Consider the following 17,142-nt stretch of genomic DNA (forward strand, 5'->3'; position numbering starts at 1 on the left):
GGTACTATCCAATGAGTGCCCTCCCCTTTTACCTGTTACTAGGCAGTCTCCCAGTCTGGTGTTGGGGTTGTGTATGTGGCCTGAGGGTGCTGGTGTACTTGCTGGCACGGGTAATCTGGGGTTTGGTATTAAATGGATTACATTTGTGGCACCTGGAACCGCAGGGGGGCTACAGGTAGTGCTGGAGCAGGGAGCCAAGCGCAGGGATTAGTATGTTATTTTATTGTTTTAACCCACCAGAGACAAAAGGTCTCTGCAAACGATTATTTTTTTTCACACAACATTAAATTCATCAATACACAGGAATACAAAACTGTTTCCTAAAGTCAGTGCGTAACATCTCCAATGTCATGATTTTGCTCAAATCGGGAGAAAAAAAAGTAAAAAGTTTGTCCAAATCTCACATACGTAGCCCTGGCACAGCACGGTTATACACTGAATAGCACTGTAATAAAATCCGGTTACGCTCGAAGACCTTTTCATTAGATGGCAGATAAATGAAGACGGCTAGAACTAGTGGAAGTTATACAATGTCACAAAGCCATCGCTGCCACAAAATACATACAAAGCCTCTAAATACATTGCGACTATGGAAATGTAACGTCTTACTCATCCCCATTTAGATAAATGAACAGTCGCACAATTGTAAAGCAATTTCAGGAGTATTCTAGTGCAACCTACACACAATGCAGCAAGATGGGAAAATGACATCTCTCTTCTGGTACATTTATGCAAACTATTAGGTTAACACAGAGAAAATGATACAACACAATTAGGAAAGTGACAGCTCCTTCCCTGGCAGCTGCATCCTTCAGATCTGACAATGGACCCTGGACATAGACTTCAGCAGACAGACCAGGTACACACAAGGGATGAAGTGTCTCCAGACCCAGCAAGACAATAGTATTCATCACAAAACCCACATTTCTGCCCTGAAGATGCCCATTCATTACATATTATATTCTCATGATGGTCAATAGGTAAACGGTAAGATTTCGCAAACAATCCATGTGCACGGCGACGATAACGGTGGCCAGAAAATAACATTTGTGTCCATTATTTGAGGCTGATATTCCCTAAAATGACCATGCTCTGGCAGCAGAGTGGAGAATCTGGCCTGAAGGTGTCTTCTCCTGCACGTGTCTGTCTGTGGCATCACTGGGCACCTCTAATGGACAATGAAGCCAATGTGTTGGTACCAGTAAGATGGTTGACTGCTTTGCCATACTTTGATGTGTATGGGCAGCTTTACAGACAGAAAGGAGGCATAGATCCAAGACATTAAATAGATTCTGTAGAGGTTGTAGTTCTAATCTCTGTGAATAGTCACATGGAAGTGTCAAACCACCTCCTGGAACCCAAAAGCACTTCTGTGGCCAGATCAGACACAGTAGATCAGCATTGCATTAGTCATGGCACAGAATGTACTTCACTTGTCAGCATGTCCCAGAATATGAGCACATTGGGGATACTCATCCAACACTGCATCACATTACACCAACACTAGGAGACATGCAAGTTCACTGATCCCCTTACATCTGGGGGAGAAAAGTGCAAGGATGGGGGTCACTCACCATCTGTAGAGTGCAGAGGAAAATCAGTGTACATCGTCCAGTACAGCAGCCCATGGCGAGCTCTGTCACTCACTAGTGTCCTGGAGGGCAGACTCAGGAGGAACAGTGCTGGACAGCTCCTTAAGGCGTAGCTGCACTTTCTTAGGGCTGCCTGGAGACCGGCACCTGCAGTGCTATAGATCCCTGTGCAGTGATCCTCCAATGGATCGTTCAGCAGCTCCTCCACACGTGCACAGCTGCAATCCTGCTGCCTGATCCCAAATCCTGAGCAGCGATCCCATAGAACGAGCAAAAATCCCAAGCACGGACCAAGGAAAGCGCAGATCTCAGATCCAGACCTCTCCTTCCTTTCTTCTCTCATACGCTTCACTTTAGGTTGCAATGTGCCGGATGAAGGCTCTCTGCTGCCATCTAGAGGGCAGTACGGGCACAGCCTCAACAGGTTCAGGGCACCTGTAGTGTAATGGATCAGCAATGCAGGGGGCAGGATTCATTCAGTCATTAGTATGTGTAGGTAAAGAAGAGGATAAAACCAACTGCATGCAGAGGTGATAATAATAATAATAATAATAATAATAATAATAATAATAATAATAATACAATGATGTAGAGATAATAATAATGATAATAATAATAATACAATGATGCAGAATCATTAGTGCCCCCTGGGCAGCTTCACAGGGGTCTAAGGGATAAGGGGGTCACATCTACTTACTAAGCAGGAGGAATCGTGCATTATGATCAGCTATCCGACTGCAATGTTCCCATATTTTGTCCTTGCAGAAGGTCCCAGCTCTGTCTGTGTCCACTCCTGCAATGATGGGACATAAGTGATTTCTATACAGCGCCTTCGTGGCTATATACACAATAGAAAACAAATCCATTCATAGATTACTGTATTCTTTGATTTAGGTATTATCTTGTATACAATATATATATATATATATATATATATATATATATATATATATACATATATACATATATACATATATATATATATAGTGAAAGAGTTTTCTTTATTTTCATGACTCTGAAAATTGTAGATTCACATTGAAGGCATCAAAACTATGAATTAACACAAGTGGAATGAAATACTTAACAAAAAAGTGTGAAACAACTGAAAATATGTCTTATATTCTAGGTTCTTCAAAGTGGCCACCTTTTGCTTTGGTTACTGCTTTGCACACTCTTGCCATTCTCTTGATGGGCTTCAAGAGGAAGTCACCGGAAATGGTTTTCACTTCACAGGTGTGCCCTGTCAGGTTTAATAAGTGGGATTTCTTGCCTTATAAATGGGGTTGAGACCATGAGTTATGTTGTGCAGAAGTCTGGTGGATACACAGCTGATAGTCCTACGGAATAGACTATTAGAATTTGTATTATGGCAAGAAAACAGCAGCTAAAGGGTACTTTACACGCTGCGACATCGCTAGCGATCCCGTTAGCGATGTGAAATTCTAGATCGCAAATGCGATCTAGAATTTCACATCGCTAATGAGATCGCTAGCGATGTCGCTGCGTGTAAAGTACCCTTTAGTAAAGAAAAAGGAGTGGTCATCATTACTTTAAGAAATGAAGGTCAGTCAGTCCAAAAAATTGGGAAAACTTTGAAAGTGTCCCCAAGTGCAAAGGCAAAAACCATCAAACGCTACAAAAAACTGGCTCACATGAGGACTGTCCCAGGAAAGGAAGACCAAGACTCGCCTCTGCTGCGGAGGATAAGTTTATCTGAGTCACCAGCCTCAGAAATCGCAGGTTAACAGCAGCTCAGATTAGAGACCAGGTCAATGCCACACAGAGTTCCAGCAGCAGACACATCTCTAGAACAACTGTTAGGAGGAGACTTTGTGCAGCAGGCCTTCATGGTAAAACAGCTGCTAGGAAACCACTGCTAAGGACAGGCAACAAGCAGAAGAGATTTGTTTGGGCTAAAGAACACAAGGAATGGACATTAGACCAGTGGAAATCTGTGCTTTGCTCTGATGAGTCCAAATTTGAAATCTTTGGATCCAACCACTGTGTGTTTGTGCAACGCAGAAAAGGTGAACGGATGGACTCTAGATGCCTGGTTCCCACCGTGAAGCATGGAGGAGGAGGTGTGATGGTGTGGTGGTGCTTTACTGGTGACAATGTTGGGGATTTATTCAAAATTGAAGGCATACTGAACCAACATGGCTACCACAGCATCTTGCAGCGGCATGCTATTCCATCCGGTTTGCATTTAGTTGGACCATCATTTATTTTTCAACAGGACAATGACCCCAAACAGACCTCCAGGCTGGGTAAGGGCTATTTGACAAAGGCTGGGTACACGTACCCGGCTTTTCACCGGTTTGACGGATGCGGCGCACGCCAGTATAGTATGATACAGTACAGTGGCAGCGCCGCAACCTCCGGGTCACATGCTCCAGTCACATGACAGCATGTGACCGGCGCTTATTGCGCTGCCAGTGTACTGTATACACTGTACTGGAGTGCGCTGCATCCGTCAAACCAGCGAAAAGCCGGATATGTGTACCCGGCCTAAAAAGGAGAGTGATGGGGTGCTACGCCAGATGACCTGGCCTCCACAGTCACCAGACCTGAACCCAGTCGAGATGGTTTGGGGTGAGCTGGACCGCAGAGTGAAGGCAAAAGGGCCAACAAGTGCTAAGCATCTCTGGGATCTCCTTCAAAACTGTTGGAAGACCATTTCATTCCACATGTGTTAATTCATAGTTTTGATGCCTTCAATGTGAATCTACAATTTTCAGAGTCATAACAATAAAGAAAACTCTTTGAATGAGAAGGTATGCCCAAACTTTTGGTCTGTACTATATATATATATATATATATATATATATATATATATATATATACACACTGTATATAAATATATATACATATGTATACATGTATATCATCATCATCATTTTTATTATTGTCATTATTCTTATAATTATTGTTGTTATATTACACTACAAGGTGGCCCGATTCTAACGTATCGGGTAGTCTAGAATGTCTATGTAGGTTAGCAGATTGAATAATAAGGTAATGAATGGACTGGATGGGTTAGGTTTAATTTAGTATTCTTATAATTGTTTATTGGTTTTATTGCATCCGCTGGATGATGCTGCGTCGTTAATTTGACGCAGCGTCGGGTGGAGGGAACACTGCATGTAGCGTTTTTTGGGTCGTTAATATATTGCACCTTGACGGATTCAGTTAGAATCCGCGAAGGTGTCTAATGATTGTCTACGGGGGCGGATTCGGCCGCAATGCACTAAGCGGCGGAATCCGCTGACGGATCCCGTCACGTTCTACTGCGCATGCTCAGCATGTCCAGCAGAACGATCTAAATCATTTAAAATCACTCCTGGTCTCTCCCCCCCCTCCCCCTCCCCCTCCCCCCCCTGTCTCCCCACCCCCCTCCACCCCCCCCTCTCCCCCTCTCTTATACTCACTGATCACCGGCGCGGTGCTGCACAGCTGTCACACTGCTCTAGCGGCTTCTTCTGCTTTTGAAAATGCCGGCCGCTCATTATTCAATCTCGTATTCCCTGCTTCCCCCACCCACCGGCACCCATAATTGGTTGCAGTCAGACACGCCCCCACGCTGAGTGACAGCTGTCTCACTCCAACCAATCAGAGCCGCCGGTGGGCAGATCTATATCGTGCAGTACAAAAAATAAATAAATAATTTAAAAAAAAAAACCTTCGGTCCCCCCAATTTTGATACCAGCCAAGATAAAGCCACATGGCTGAAGGCTGGTATTGTCAGGATGTGGAGCGCCACGTTATGGGGAGCCCACCACCCTAACAATATCAGCCAGCAGCCGCCCGGAATTGCCACATCCATTAGATGCGACAGTCCCTGAACTCTACCCGGCTCATCCCGAATTGCCCTGGTGCTGAGGCAATCGGAGTAATAAGGAGTTAAATGGCACAAAGTCCTAGGTTAATCATGGCAGGCGTCTCCCCAAGATACCTTCCATGATTAACCTGTAAGTGAAAGTAAATAATAAACACACACAACGAAAAATCCTTTATTTGGAATAAAAGACAAAAAAACCCCCCTCATTTACCACTTTATTAATCCCCAAACACCCATTCAGGTCTGACGTAATCCACATGATGCTTTCAGCTCTGCTACATGAAGTTGACAGGGAGCGCCGTAGAACACGACCGCTCTGTTCAGCTCCACGTAGCAACTCAAGTGAGTCGCGCTGTCACCGGAGACTTCACTCAGGTAATGCTTGCATGTGTGCGGGGATGATGGAGGCCGGTGTGTGCATGGATGATGGAGGCCGGTGTGTGCGGGGATGATGGGGGCCGGTGTGTGCGGTGATGATGATGAGTGCGGTAGTGTCGGGGGGTGTGTGGGGATGATGATGGTTGTGGTAGTGCTTGTGTGTGCGGTGATGATGATAAGTGCAGTAGTGTCGGGCTGTGTGCGGGGATGATGATGGGTGTGGTAGTGCCAGGGTGTGTGCGGGGATGATGATGGGTGTGGTAATGCCGGGGTGTGTGCGGGGATGATGATGGGTGCGGTAGTGACGGGGTGTTTACGGGGATGATGATGGGAGCGGTAGTGCCTGCGTGTGTGCGGGGATGATGATAGGAGCGGTAGTGCCTGCATGTGTGCGGTGATGATGGGTGCAGTAGTGCCAGGGTGTGTGTTCAGTATATACATGCGGAGGGCGGAGTGCGGGGGGGTGGAGCCAAGTTACGCTGGTAACCATGGTACACAATCGGGTAACTATGCAAAGTGCTTTGCTTAGTTACCCGATGTGTACCATGGTTACCAGCGTACGCCAGCTCCCGGCACGATCCCAGCAACGCAAGGGTATGTCTTGGCTGGGTTCCCGCTGTGGACTCCCTGGAGTGCAGCAGTCACCGGGGAGTCGGGGCTCCATGTAGGTGCGGGGAAAGGTGTCGGGCGTCGTCCTGTCGCGCCGTAGTTAGTGCTGTTCACTTAGCTAAGCCGTTGGTTGCAGGATCTATAGCGCACGCGCTGTGGCGACAGTTGTCACTGTAATGATGTCATTTTGGAGCAAGACAGACAGACAGGCAATTATATATATACAGTAGATTATTATTATTATTATTATTATTAATTATTATGTTATATCATTATTAGTAGTAGTAGTATTAGCATTATTTATCATAATTAATAATTATTATCATCATTATTTTTACTATTGTCATTATTATTATCATCATTATTACTATTGTCACTATTATATAATTATTATAATTATTTTCATTATTACTATCATCTGAATTATTATAATAATAATTGTTATTACATTATTTTAATTACTAATTATTATCATTATCAATGATTATGTAATATTATTAGTAGTATTATCATCACTGCTTATTATTATAATTATTATTAATAATAATCACCATATATTTTTATTATTGTCATTATTATTATCATTGTAATTATTAATGTAACTATTATTATTATTATTATTATTATCAACATTATTATTGTCATCATTATTATTTTCATTATTATTGGTATTATTATTATGTTATAACATTATTATTATTATCAATAATAGTTATTATCATTATAAGGCCCCCTTCACACGTCCGTGAAAAACACGCACGTGTGTTACGGGCCGTTTTTCGGGTCCGTGTCCCGTTTTTGTGTCCGTTTTTATGGTCCGTGTGGCACCTGTGTGAATTGCGTATGCTAGCCGTGTTTGTGTGCAGAACGTCCGTGTGTGCGTGTGGAATTAACGTGTATGTGTACGTGTAATGTCCGTGTGTAATGTCCGTGTGTGTGATGCACAATGTCGTTTATAAATGTCGGCTGACAGCAGACAGAGTTGCGCGATGAGAATGAACTCGGGTGAACTTCACCCGACTTCATCCTCATACCGCGGCTCTGTCTGTGTCGAGTACTGATTAGCGGTCACCTGTGAAGGATTCACCGGTGACCGCTAATCCCCCGATTGACTGAAGTTTCCCCCCCTCTCTCATACTCACCGTTCCTCGATCTCCGGCGCAGCGCTGCACGGCATTCACACGGCTGCGGCGGCTTTTACTATTTTGAAAAAGCCGGCCGCTCATTAAACAATCTCCTATTCCCTGCTTTCCCCGCCCACCGGCGCCTATGATTGGTTACAGTGAGACACGCCCCCACGCTGAGTGACAGGTGTCACACTGCACCCAATCACAGCAGCCGGTGGGCGTGTCTATACTGTGCAGTAAAATAAATAAATAAATAATTAAAAAAAAACGGTGTGCGGTTCCCCCCAATTTTAATGCCAGCCAGATAAAGCCATACGGCTGAAGGCTGGTATTCTCAGGATGGGGAGCTCCACGTTATGGGGAGCCCCCCACCCTAACAATATCAGTCAGCAGCCGCCCAGAATTGCCGCATACATTATATGCGACAGTTCTGGGGCTGTACCCGGCTCTTCCCGATTTGCCCTGGTGCCGTTGGCAAATCGGGGTAATAAGGAGTTATTGGCAGCCCATAGCTGCCAATAAGTCCTAGATTAATCATGTCAGGCGTCTATGAGACACCTTCCATGATTAATCTGTAAGTTACAGTAAAAAAACACACACACCCGAAAAAATCCTTTATTTGAAATAAAAAACACACACAAATTCCCTCATTACCAATTTATTAACCCCGACAAACCCTCCATGTCCGGCGTACTCCACGGACCTCCAGCGTCGCGTCCAGCTCTGCTGCATGGAGGTGACAGGAGCAGCAGAAGACACCGCCGCTCCTGTCACCTCCACACAGCAAATGAGGTGAGTAGCGCGATCAGCTGCTGTCAGTCAGGTAACTCGCGGCCACCGCTGGATCCAGCGGTGCCCGCGGGTAACCTCAGTGACAGCAGCTGATCGCGCTACTCATCTCATTAGCTGCGTGGAGGTGACCGGAGCGGCGGTGTCTTCTGCTGCTCCTGTCACCTCCATGCAGCAGAGCTGGACGCGACGCTGGAGGTCCGTGGAGTACGCCGGACATGGAGGGTTTGTCGGGGTTAATAAATTGGTAATGAGGGAATTTGTGTGTGTTTTTTATTTCAAATAAAGGATTTTTTCGGGTGTGTGTGTTTTTTTACTGTAACTTAGAGATTAATCATGGAAGGTGTCTCATAGACGCCTGACATGATTAATCTAGGACTTATTGGCAGCTATGGGCTGCCAATAACTCCTTATTACCCCGATTTGCCAACGGCACCAGGGCAAATCGGGAAGAGCCGGGTACAGCCCCAGAACTGTCGCATATAATGTATGCGGCAATTCTGGGCGGCTGCTGACTGATATTGTTAGGGTGGGGGGCTCCCCATAACGTGGAGCTCCCCATCCTGAGAATACCAGCCTTCAGCCGTATGGCTTTATCTGGCTGGCATTAAAATTGGGGGGAACCGCACGCCGTTTTTTTTTAATTATTTATTTATTTATTTTACTGCACAGTATAGACACGCCCACCGGCTGCTGTGATTGGGTGCAGTGTGACACCTGTCACTCAGCGTGGGGGAGTGTCTCACTGTAACCAATCATAGGCGCCGGTGGGCGGGGAAAGCAGGGAATACGAGATTGTTTAATGGGCGGCCGGCTTTTTCAAAATAGTAAAAGCCGCCGCAGCAGTGTGAATGCCGTGCAGCGCTGCGCCGGAGATCGGGGAACGGTAAGTATGAGAGAGGGGGGGAAACTGACCAACAGACTGTGAGAGAGGGACAGACAGACAGAGAGACCGACAGAGAGACAGAGAGACTGACCGACGGACTCAGGGAGATTGACGGACATACACAGAAATAGAAAGAATAGCCGACATCACTAGAAATAAAAACACCAAACGGACACGGACTATAGGTATATGCATACGTGTTTACTAACGTGTGTGCACATACCCATAGACTTTCATTGTGTCCACGTGTGCGTGCTCCGTGCAGATAACGGACATGCATCCGTGCCAAACGCAAACACATACGGATCACGGACACGCACACACGGACATAATGAAATAACGGACGTGTGACCACAATCATAGATTAACATTGGTGCACGTTTGGCCGTGTCTCCGGTATATACGGAAACGGACCAAACACGCACGTGTATCACGGACGTGTGAAGGGGGCCTTATTAAGTTATATAATATTAGTAGTAGTATTATGATCGTCATTACTTATTATCATAATTATTGTTGTTATTATTATTACTATTATTTTATTGTAATATTTTTATTTTATTATTATTATTATTATTATTATTCCAAACCTGTGATGTTTTGCTTCATGCTCCGCTCAGACACAGACCAGACAGCTATTACCTATTAATTCAGTACAGCAGTTATTTGCAATACACTAATGGCATACATAAGTGACAGGCCGCACTAATCATACAGACTCCTCTCCCCAGCGTCAGATTAAATAAAAAAGTATTTGTTGAGATACAAAAGATTTGGTAACAGTGACCATAAAAAATTAAAAAAACATACATTAACTGTTTCAGGGATGTTAATGTTGTTTCTTGTTTATTTGTTCTTTTCTTGATTTGTTTTTTGTTTTTCTGAGCAGCTAATGTAAAATCTCCAGTATATATTTCACCATGAATAATACAGGTGTGTTAGTGCTGATGTTATTTGGACACCGTATGGTTATGTTCACAACTGACGTTTATGCAGCATTATTTTCTGCAGCTAAAACCTGCTGTCTTGTGAGTAATAAAATGCTGTATTGAAAGGGCAGGTTGTCCAGCGTTATTTTTAACTCTGTTTTTTGGGTTCTGAATACGTGTGATTTGTCTACAGTAGATGTTACATACAGTTAGTTTTATTCACCAAAAAGGCAGCAACAAATGCTGCAAAAATGCAGTAAAACCTGTTAGGTCCATTTTTTTCAAGCAGTTTTGCACTCTAATTGCTCTCTATGGGTGAAAAAACACTGGTAAAATGATGTCCCTATTGCAGTGTACAGTGTCCTTTGCCTGTATCCTGGTCCCATCAGTACTCAGTATCTGTTCTTTCTGTCTGTGCCACCTGCCTCAGCTACCCCGGTGGTCCCAGCTATACTAGTGACTCTGTCCGTCCTCCCTGACCATGCCATCTGCCTCAGACTTCCCAGTGGTCCTTCCTGCACTAGAGACTCTACCTATTTGTCCCAGCTACCAGAGTACTGGTCACTGCCCTGGAAAAGGCACCTGGCATCTGCCTCGTGGTGGGCGCTTAGTGAAGCCTGTCCAGTGGGTCCACTCCTGCTCTCCTCTTTTCCATCTCCAGCGGTGAGTGTTACAATCAACTTTTTTGGTTGACCATGGTGAGGCCTGTTCTGAGTGGAACCTGTCTTGTTAAACCACTATATGGTCTTGGCCACTGTGCTGCAGCTCAGTTTTAGGGTGTTGGAAATCTTCCTATAGCTTAGGCCATCTTTATGTAGATCACCAATTCTTTTTTTTTCAGATCCTCAGAGAATTCTTTGCCATGAGGAGCCATGTTGAACTTCCAGTGACCGGTATGAGAGTGTGTGAGTGATAACACCAAATGTAACACACCTGCTCCCGATTCACACTTGAGACCTTGTAACACTAATGAGTCACATGACACCGGGGAGGGAAAATGGCTAATTGGGCACATTTTGGTCATTTTCACTTAGACATGTACTCATTTCTGTTGCCAGTGGTTTAGATATTTATGGCTGTGTGTGGCGTTATTTAGAGGGCAACAAATTTACACTGTTATACAAGTTGTACACTGACTATTTTACATTGTATCAGAGTGTCACATCTTCAGTGTAGTGCCATGAAAAGATACTTTTGTGATGTACTGTATATATAATATGCTTACATTAAATTCATACACAGTTTTGGGGCAAAAATGCAAAACAATTGTCCTATGTGAAATCTTCCTATTATAATGAAAATTAAATCAGTTTAAATTGATATTTGGATATATTCATGTATAAGTATTGTCAGCCGGTAAAAGCCATGATACATTTGGAAACATGTCTGATACATTTCTTCACTTCTGCAATGTGTAATCTTTGCACTGAGCGCATCAACACTTGTAAACCGCAGGATGTAAGTTGCAGACAGATTGTATGTGTATTACCACAGTGTGCCCTTTGTTAAAAGAGGAACCGCTGCCTAGTAAATCTGTTAGCAAACCACAGGATGATACCATATCATGTAATCTTAAGGCCCCCATACACCTGTGAGAAAAGTCAACTAAAATGGATGATACTGACCCTAAATAATTGTGCTGAAACAAATGATTGTTCTTTATCGTTCAAAAGACCAATTGGACATTTTGGAATTTTTCAGCCAATTTAGGCCCTGCTGTGTCATCCGTTGAAAAAAATCGAACCACCAATGTCTTATGAGTTTACAACTGAGCCCAACCTAGTAACCTCAAGTGTCTACTGATAAATTCCCAGAACAAGCTTGTGCTTATGGGTTAAAAAATACAGCTAAAAAGGCTGATAGAATATTCGTAGACAAACATCATTTGTTAATTTTCTATTCTCCTAAATATTCCAAAATCAACTGTGATTGGCATGATTGAAAAGTGGAAGTAATTTGGAAACACAGAATCTGAGCTATGAAGTAATGTTATAGAATGTAATTGCCAAGTTTTAAGGCGTAAAGTCACCTGTCACGCTCCCGGTGTCCCAGCAGCGCTCCTTACCTACTAAGCCGGTCTCACCATCCAAGCACCGCTCCGTAACCACTGAGCCAGTCACACCTGCGTCACAGCACCACTCCTTACCCACTGATCCAGTCCATGCGTCCACCGGTCACGCCTGCCATTCCCGCTCATGCTCCCCAGAGTCCTGTTCCTGGTCTCAGGAGTCTGATCCTGACTAATGTTCTGTATAGGACCGGGCCGCGCCCACTCACCTGGTCTTATAGCCCAAGCACTACTGCAACAGGAAATGACCTGAGGCTGTGCTGAGTATATAAGACTGGCCTCGCCACGTGGGCGGGGCCTGATCATCTCTTGTGTTTCTATGCCTTGTCTTGTGAGCTAGGTGCTCAGGTCTTTGTTCCTGTTTCCTATTACTGCCTTAAAGTACGCTGTTACCTTAGTGACCTGGTCCTGTCTTTGCTTCCTGATACCTGCACTTGTTCCTGCCACGTTAGTGCTCCAGCTACCGTGTACCCTGCCCTCCAGGTGGGGTGCTCGGTCCAGTGGATCCACCTCCTGGGCCTACCAGTCCTCCCTGGCCCTCACAGTATGATCAGGCCATGGATCCCGCTGGAGCACAGGCCATGGATCCCGCTGAGGCACAGAAATCAGAGCTGGCTGAGCTGCGCCAGGAGCTGGCGCAACAGCGCGAAACCCTGAACCGGATGCTGAAGTTCATGACGTCCGTGGACCACCGGTTATATGCGCTGCAGATCGCCGCCGCTTCTCAGTCCACGCAGTAACTAGTCTCCAGGTCCGAACCAGTTGTCTCCACGGCCTCGCAACTTCGCCTTGCTGCTCCGCCTCGCTACGCAGGGGATCCCAAGTCCTGCCGAGGCTTCCTGAACCAGTGCTCCTTGCACTTCCAGTTGCTCCCGCACTTGTTCACCTCAGACCAGGCCAAGGTGGTGTTCCTGATGTCACACCTGGAAGGCGAAGCCCTGGCCTGGATTAACCCCCTGTGGGAAAATGAGGACCCGATCATCACCGACATCCAGGAGTTCCTGCAAGCTTTCCGAAGTACCTTCGATGAGCCCGGACGAACTACCGCAGTGACCTCTTCGCTTCTCCGGCTACGCCAAGGGACCCTGACCGTCGGCCAATACGCCATCCAGTTCCGCACGCTCGCCTCTGAGCTGGGCTGGAACAATGAGGCCTTGACGGCGGCCTTTTGGGAAGGTCTCTCTGGCCGCATCAAAGACGAACTAGCCGGCCGTGACGTTCCACGAACCTTGGACGCTTTGATTTCCCTGGCCACTCGGATTGACCTCCGTTTTCAGGAGCGTACCAAAGAGATAGTCCGGAAGAAGCGACCACCTTGCCACATCTTGCCCCCACAGAGGTCTACCGCTCCCTCGTCCCTGCCTTTCCGTGACTTATCGCCAGAACCCATGCAAGTGGACCGTCTGACCCAAGCCAAGCAACGCCGTGCAGAACGGCTCGCCCGGGGCCTGTGCTTCTATTGCGGAGACGGTTCACATATGCTTCGAACATGCCCTAAGAAACCTGGTAGACCCCAGGTCCAAGGGATGGTGGGAACCGCCACCCTTTCCACCGAAATCCCTTTGGTTCCAGTTAAACAGACTGTCCAGGTGACGACAGAGGGGACCTGGTTTTCAGCTGAGGCCCACATCAATTCCGGGGTAGCAGGCAACTTTATTCACCAGGCCACGGTAGACAAATACCAGGTCCCTGTCACCCCGCTGAAGAAGCCTCTCTGGTTCGCCTCAGTGGACGGCAAACCGCTCTACGAACCTGTCCGGTATACCACCGAGCCCGTGAACCTCCAGGTTGGCACTTCGCATACAGAGACCATCGCCTTCTATGTGATCCTGAGGATGGCTCCTGAGCTCCTGTTGGGCCTGCCCTGGCTGAAACTCCATGACCCTGTTATTGGTTGGCGCTCTGGCGCGATTACCCGCTGGAGTCCCTTGTGCCACGAAACCTGCTTGCAGCCTGTTCCTCAGCCCCTGGCACTTGACTCAGTCAAGCTGCAGGATCCTGAAGAAGAGACTACGCTATCAAGTGATGTTCCACCGCCCCAGGCATCCGAGACCTTGATTCTACCATCTTCTGGAGATGAGACTTTGATTTCACCGCCTTCTAGAGTTGAGACTTTGAGTCCAGCAGCTACTGAGGATGAGACTATGACCGATACCCGGTCCGAGACGCCCGATCCGGTCGTCCATGATTCCAGTCCTGCTTCTGACTGTCCTTCCCTTTCCATTGCTTCCGTTGCCACTGCTCGAAAATCTTCGGTTAAGCGTGTTGCGGTCCGGAAGGGTACATGGGGTCAGCCGTCCCTCCTTTCCTTTGCGCTGGGTTACGGTCCGGGGGCTCGGTCCCGGGTGCCCCGGGGGTCCTTTGCTCGGAGAGGGGGGCTTCAAGGGGGGGTACTGTCACGCTCCCGGTGTCCCAGCAGCGCTCCTTACCTACTAAGCCGGTCTCACCATCCAGGCACCGCTCCGTAACCACTGAGCCAGTCACACCTGCGTCACAGCACCACTCCTTACCCACTGATCCAGTCCATGCGTCCACCGGTCACGCCTGCCATTCCCGCTCATGCTCCCCAGAGTCCTGTTCCTGGTCTCAGGAGTCTGATTCTGACTAATGTTCTGTATAGGACCGGGCCGCGCCCACTCACCTGGTCTTATAGCCCCAGCACTGCTGCAACAGGAAATGACCTGAGGCTGTGCTGAGTATATAAGACTGGCCTCTCCACGTGGGCGGGGCCTGATCATCGCTTGTGTTTCTATGCCTTGTCTTGTGAGCTAGGTGCTCAGGTCTTTGTTCCTGTTTCCTATTACTGCCTTAAAGTACGCTGTGACCTTAGTGACCTGGTCCTGTCTTTGCTTCCTGATACCTGCACCCGTTCCTGCCACGTTCGTGCTCCAGCTACCGTGTACCCTGCCCTCCAGGTGGGGTGCTCGGTCCAGTGGATCCACCTCCTGGGCCTACCAGTCTTCCCTGGCCCTCACATCACCAATGTTCTGCTGACTCAATGTCATAACCGGAGATAGAAGCTATACCAGCTGTCTAGTACAATACAAAGGGAAGGGGAAAGGAATGCCCTATTGCTAGGGAAATCGGGAAGTGATGACCCCTGACAACAACCTGCATCTACCTTCACTGCTCTCACCTACCCTATACAGGTTCCGCACCTATCCCCGAGCAGGCGTACCTCACTCTAAGTAAACCCTGATCTGAGCACTAAGTAAGGATGGCGGGTATGAGTGCTTGTCAACACCATTAATGCTAAGGAAGAGAAAAGGAAACAATACAGAGGAAACACAAATGCTACCACCTGAGTCCAGGTAGATAGCCAAAGTCAAGCACTTAGCTTAGGACCAGCTACCACAGATGTCTCTCCAACAAAAAGAGGAGACGACAACAGCCAGGAACAACTATAAACTGCACCCAAACCAGCCCAGGGTGAGGTTCATAAAGGAAGTCAAAGGCTTACAACTGAGAGGAAAAACTGACAGTTTCCCAGAGTCATAGAGTCCGCTGCTGCAGAAACAGGAAACTGTCAGATAACAACACGTGCTGCCAATCTTTGGCATTTTTAACACTCGCTTCCACTGGATTGTCAGCCGGCCGTGAAACCTCCATGACAGGCCATGACACTCAATAACTGTAGAGTTTCAAACCTTCTCCTTCTATGGTATTGACATCAATACAAAAATTGTGTACCAGGAACTTCATGGCATGGGTTTCCAAAGCTGAGCAGTGGTGTGCAAGTCTTACATCAACCAGCACAATGCCAAGCATCGGGCGGAGTGGTGTGAAGCACTAGACTCTGGAGCTGTGGAATCATAGAGTTCAGAATTATGCTTCTCTATCTGTGGCATGATGCATCACACTTCTCTATCTGACAGGCTAATGGATGAGTCTGGGTTGGTGAATACCAGAACATTATCTGCCTGACTGCATGTTGCCAATATTAAAGTTTGGTGAAGGAAGAATACTGATATAGACTTAGACACCTTAATTCCAGTGAAGGGAAACCTTAATGCTTCAGTATATCAAGAATTATTAAACAATTATAGCTTCCAAGTCTGAGGCACTAGTTTGGGGAAGGCCTTCCAGAATGATTTCTCCCCAGTACACAAAGTAAGATCCATAAAGGCAAGGTTGGGTGAGGTTGATGTGGAAGAACTTAATCTTAACCCCATCTAACACCTTTGGGATGAATTATAAACGAGATTGAGCCAGGCCCTTCTGTGCAACATTAATGATTGACCTCACAAATACCCTTCTGGATGAATGGAAAAATTTCCATAGACACTGCAAAATCTTGTAGAAAGCCTTCCCAGAAAAGTGGAAGCTGCTATAGCTGCAAAGGGGGACATGATCCATATGAATGCCTATAGATTTAGAGTGGGATGTAGTCAAAGTTCCTGTGCATGTAATGGGTCGGTGTCCCAATAGTATATCAAGTGTTTATAGTAAAATCCCCATGAAAAATTAAATCTTAATTTTGCACTTAAGATGATTATCCAGGGTTTTACTTACTCTTTTCTATGGGGCTAAGAACTTACCAGAAGGTAGTTGTTAAAGGGAATCTGTCAGCAGGGTTTTACTATGTAATCTGAAGACAGCATGCTGTATGGGCTAATATGGAGAAAAAACAAAAAGCCAGCACTAAATGTGCACTTCAGCACTAAAAATTCCAAACTGTACTTATTATAAAAATTTTGAGATTTTTGGCAAAACATTGCAATTTCTTGAGCTACCCCGCCACGTCACGGCAAATCTCATTTGAGGCAGTCCTACACTAAAATAATTTTATAAAATGTGCCATACGGCCTCACATATGAATAGTAGAACTGCTCGGACCTGTCCCGCCCACAGCCATGACTCAGTCATATTTATAAAGGCTATTTACTTCATGCAGCATTTGCTTGGACCTGTCCCGCCCACAGCCAT

The 17,142-nt window shown here is 46.3% G+C and overlaps 1 protein-coding gene across 1 annotated transcript in view; it reads right to left on the reverse strand.

The window, feature by feature from the left end:
• Positions 1 to 1,945, reverse strand: part of NKAIN3 (sodium/potassium transporting ATPase interacting 3) — a 914,214-nt gene extending 912,269 nt beyond the window's left edge. The window contains exon 1 of the mRNA XM_075316331.1: positions 1,575 to 1,945. Coding sequence (XP_075172446.1) covers positions 1,575 to 1,628 — 54 coding nt within the window. The 5' untranslated portion in view covers positions 1,629 to 1,945. The remainder of the gene's footprint in view (positions 1 to 1,574) is intronic.
• Positions 1,946 to 17,142: the final 15,197 nt, after the last annotated feature.

The sequence above is a fragment of the Anomaloglossus baeobatrachus genome, chromosome 6, assembly GCF_048569485.1.
Source record: "Anomaloglossus baeobatrachus isolate aAnoBae1 chromosome 6, aAnoBae1.hap1, whole genome shotgun sequence".
In the NCBI taxonomy this organism is placed as follows: Eukaryota; Metazoa; Chordata; class Amphibia; order Anura; family Aromobatidae; genus Anomaloglossus; species Anomaloglossus baeobatrachus.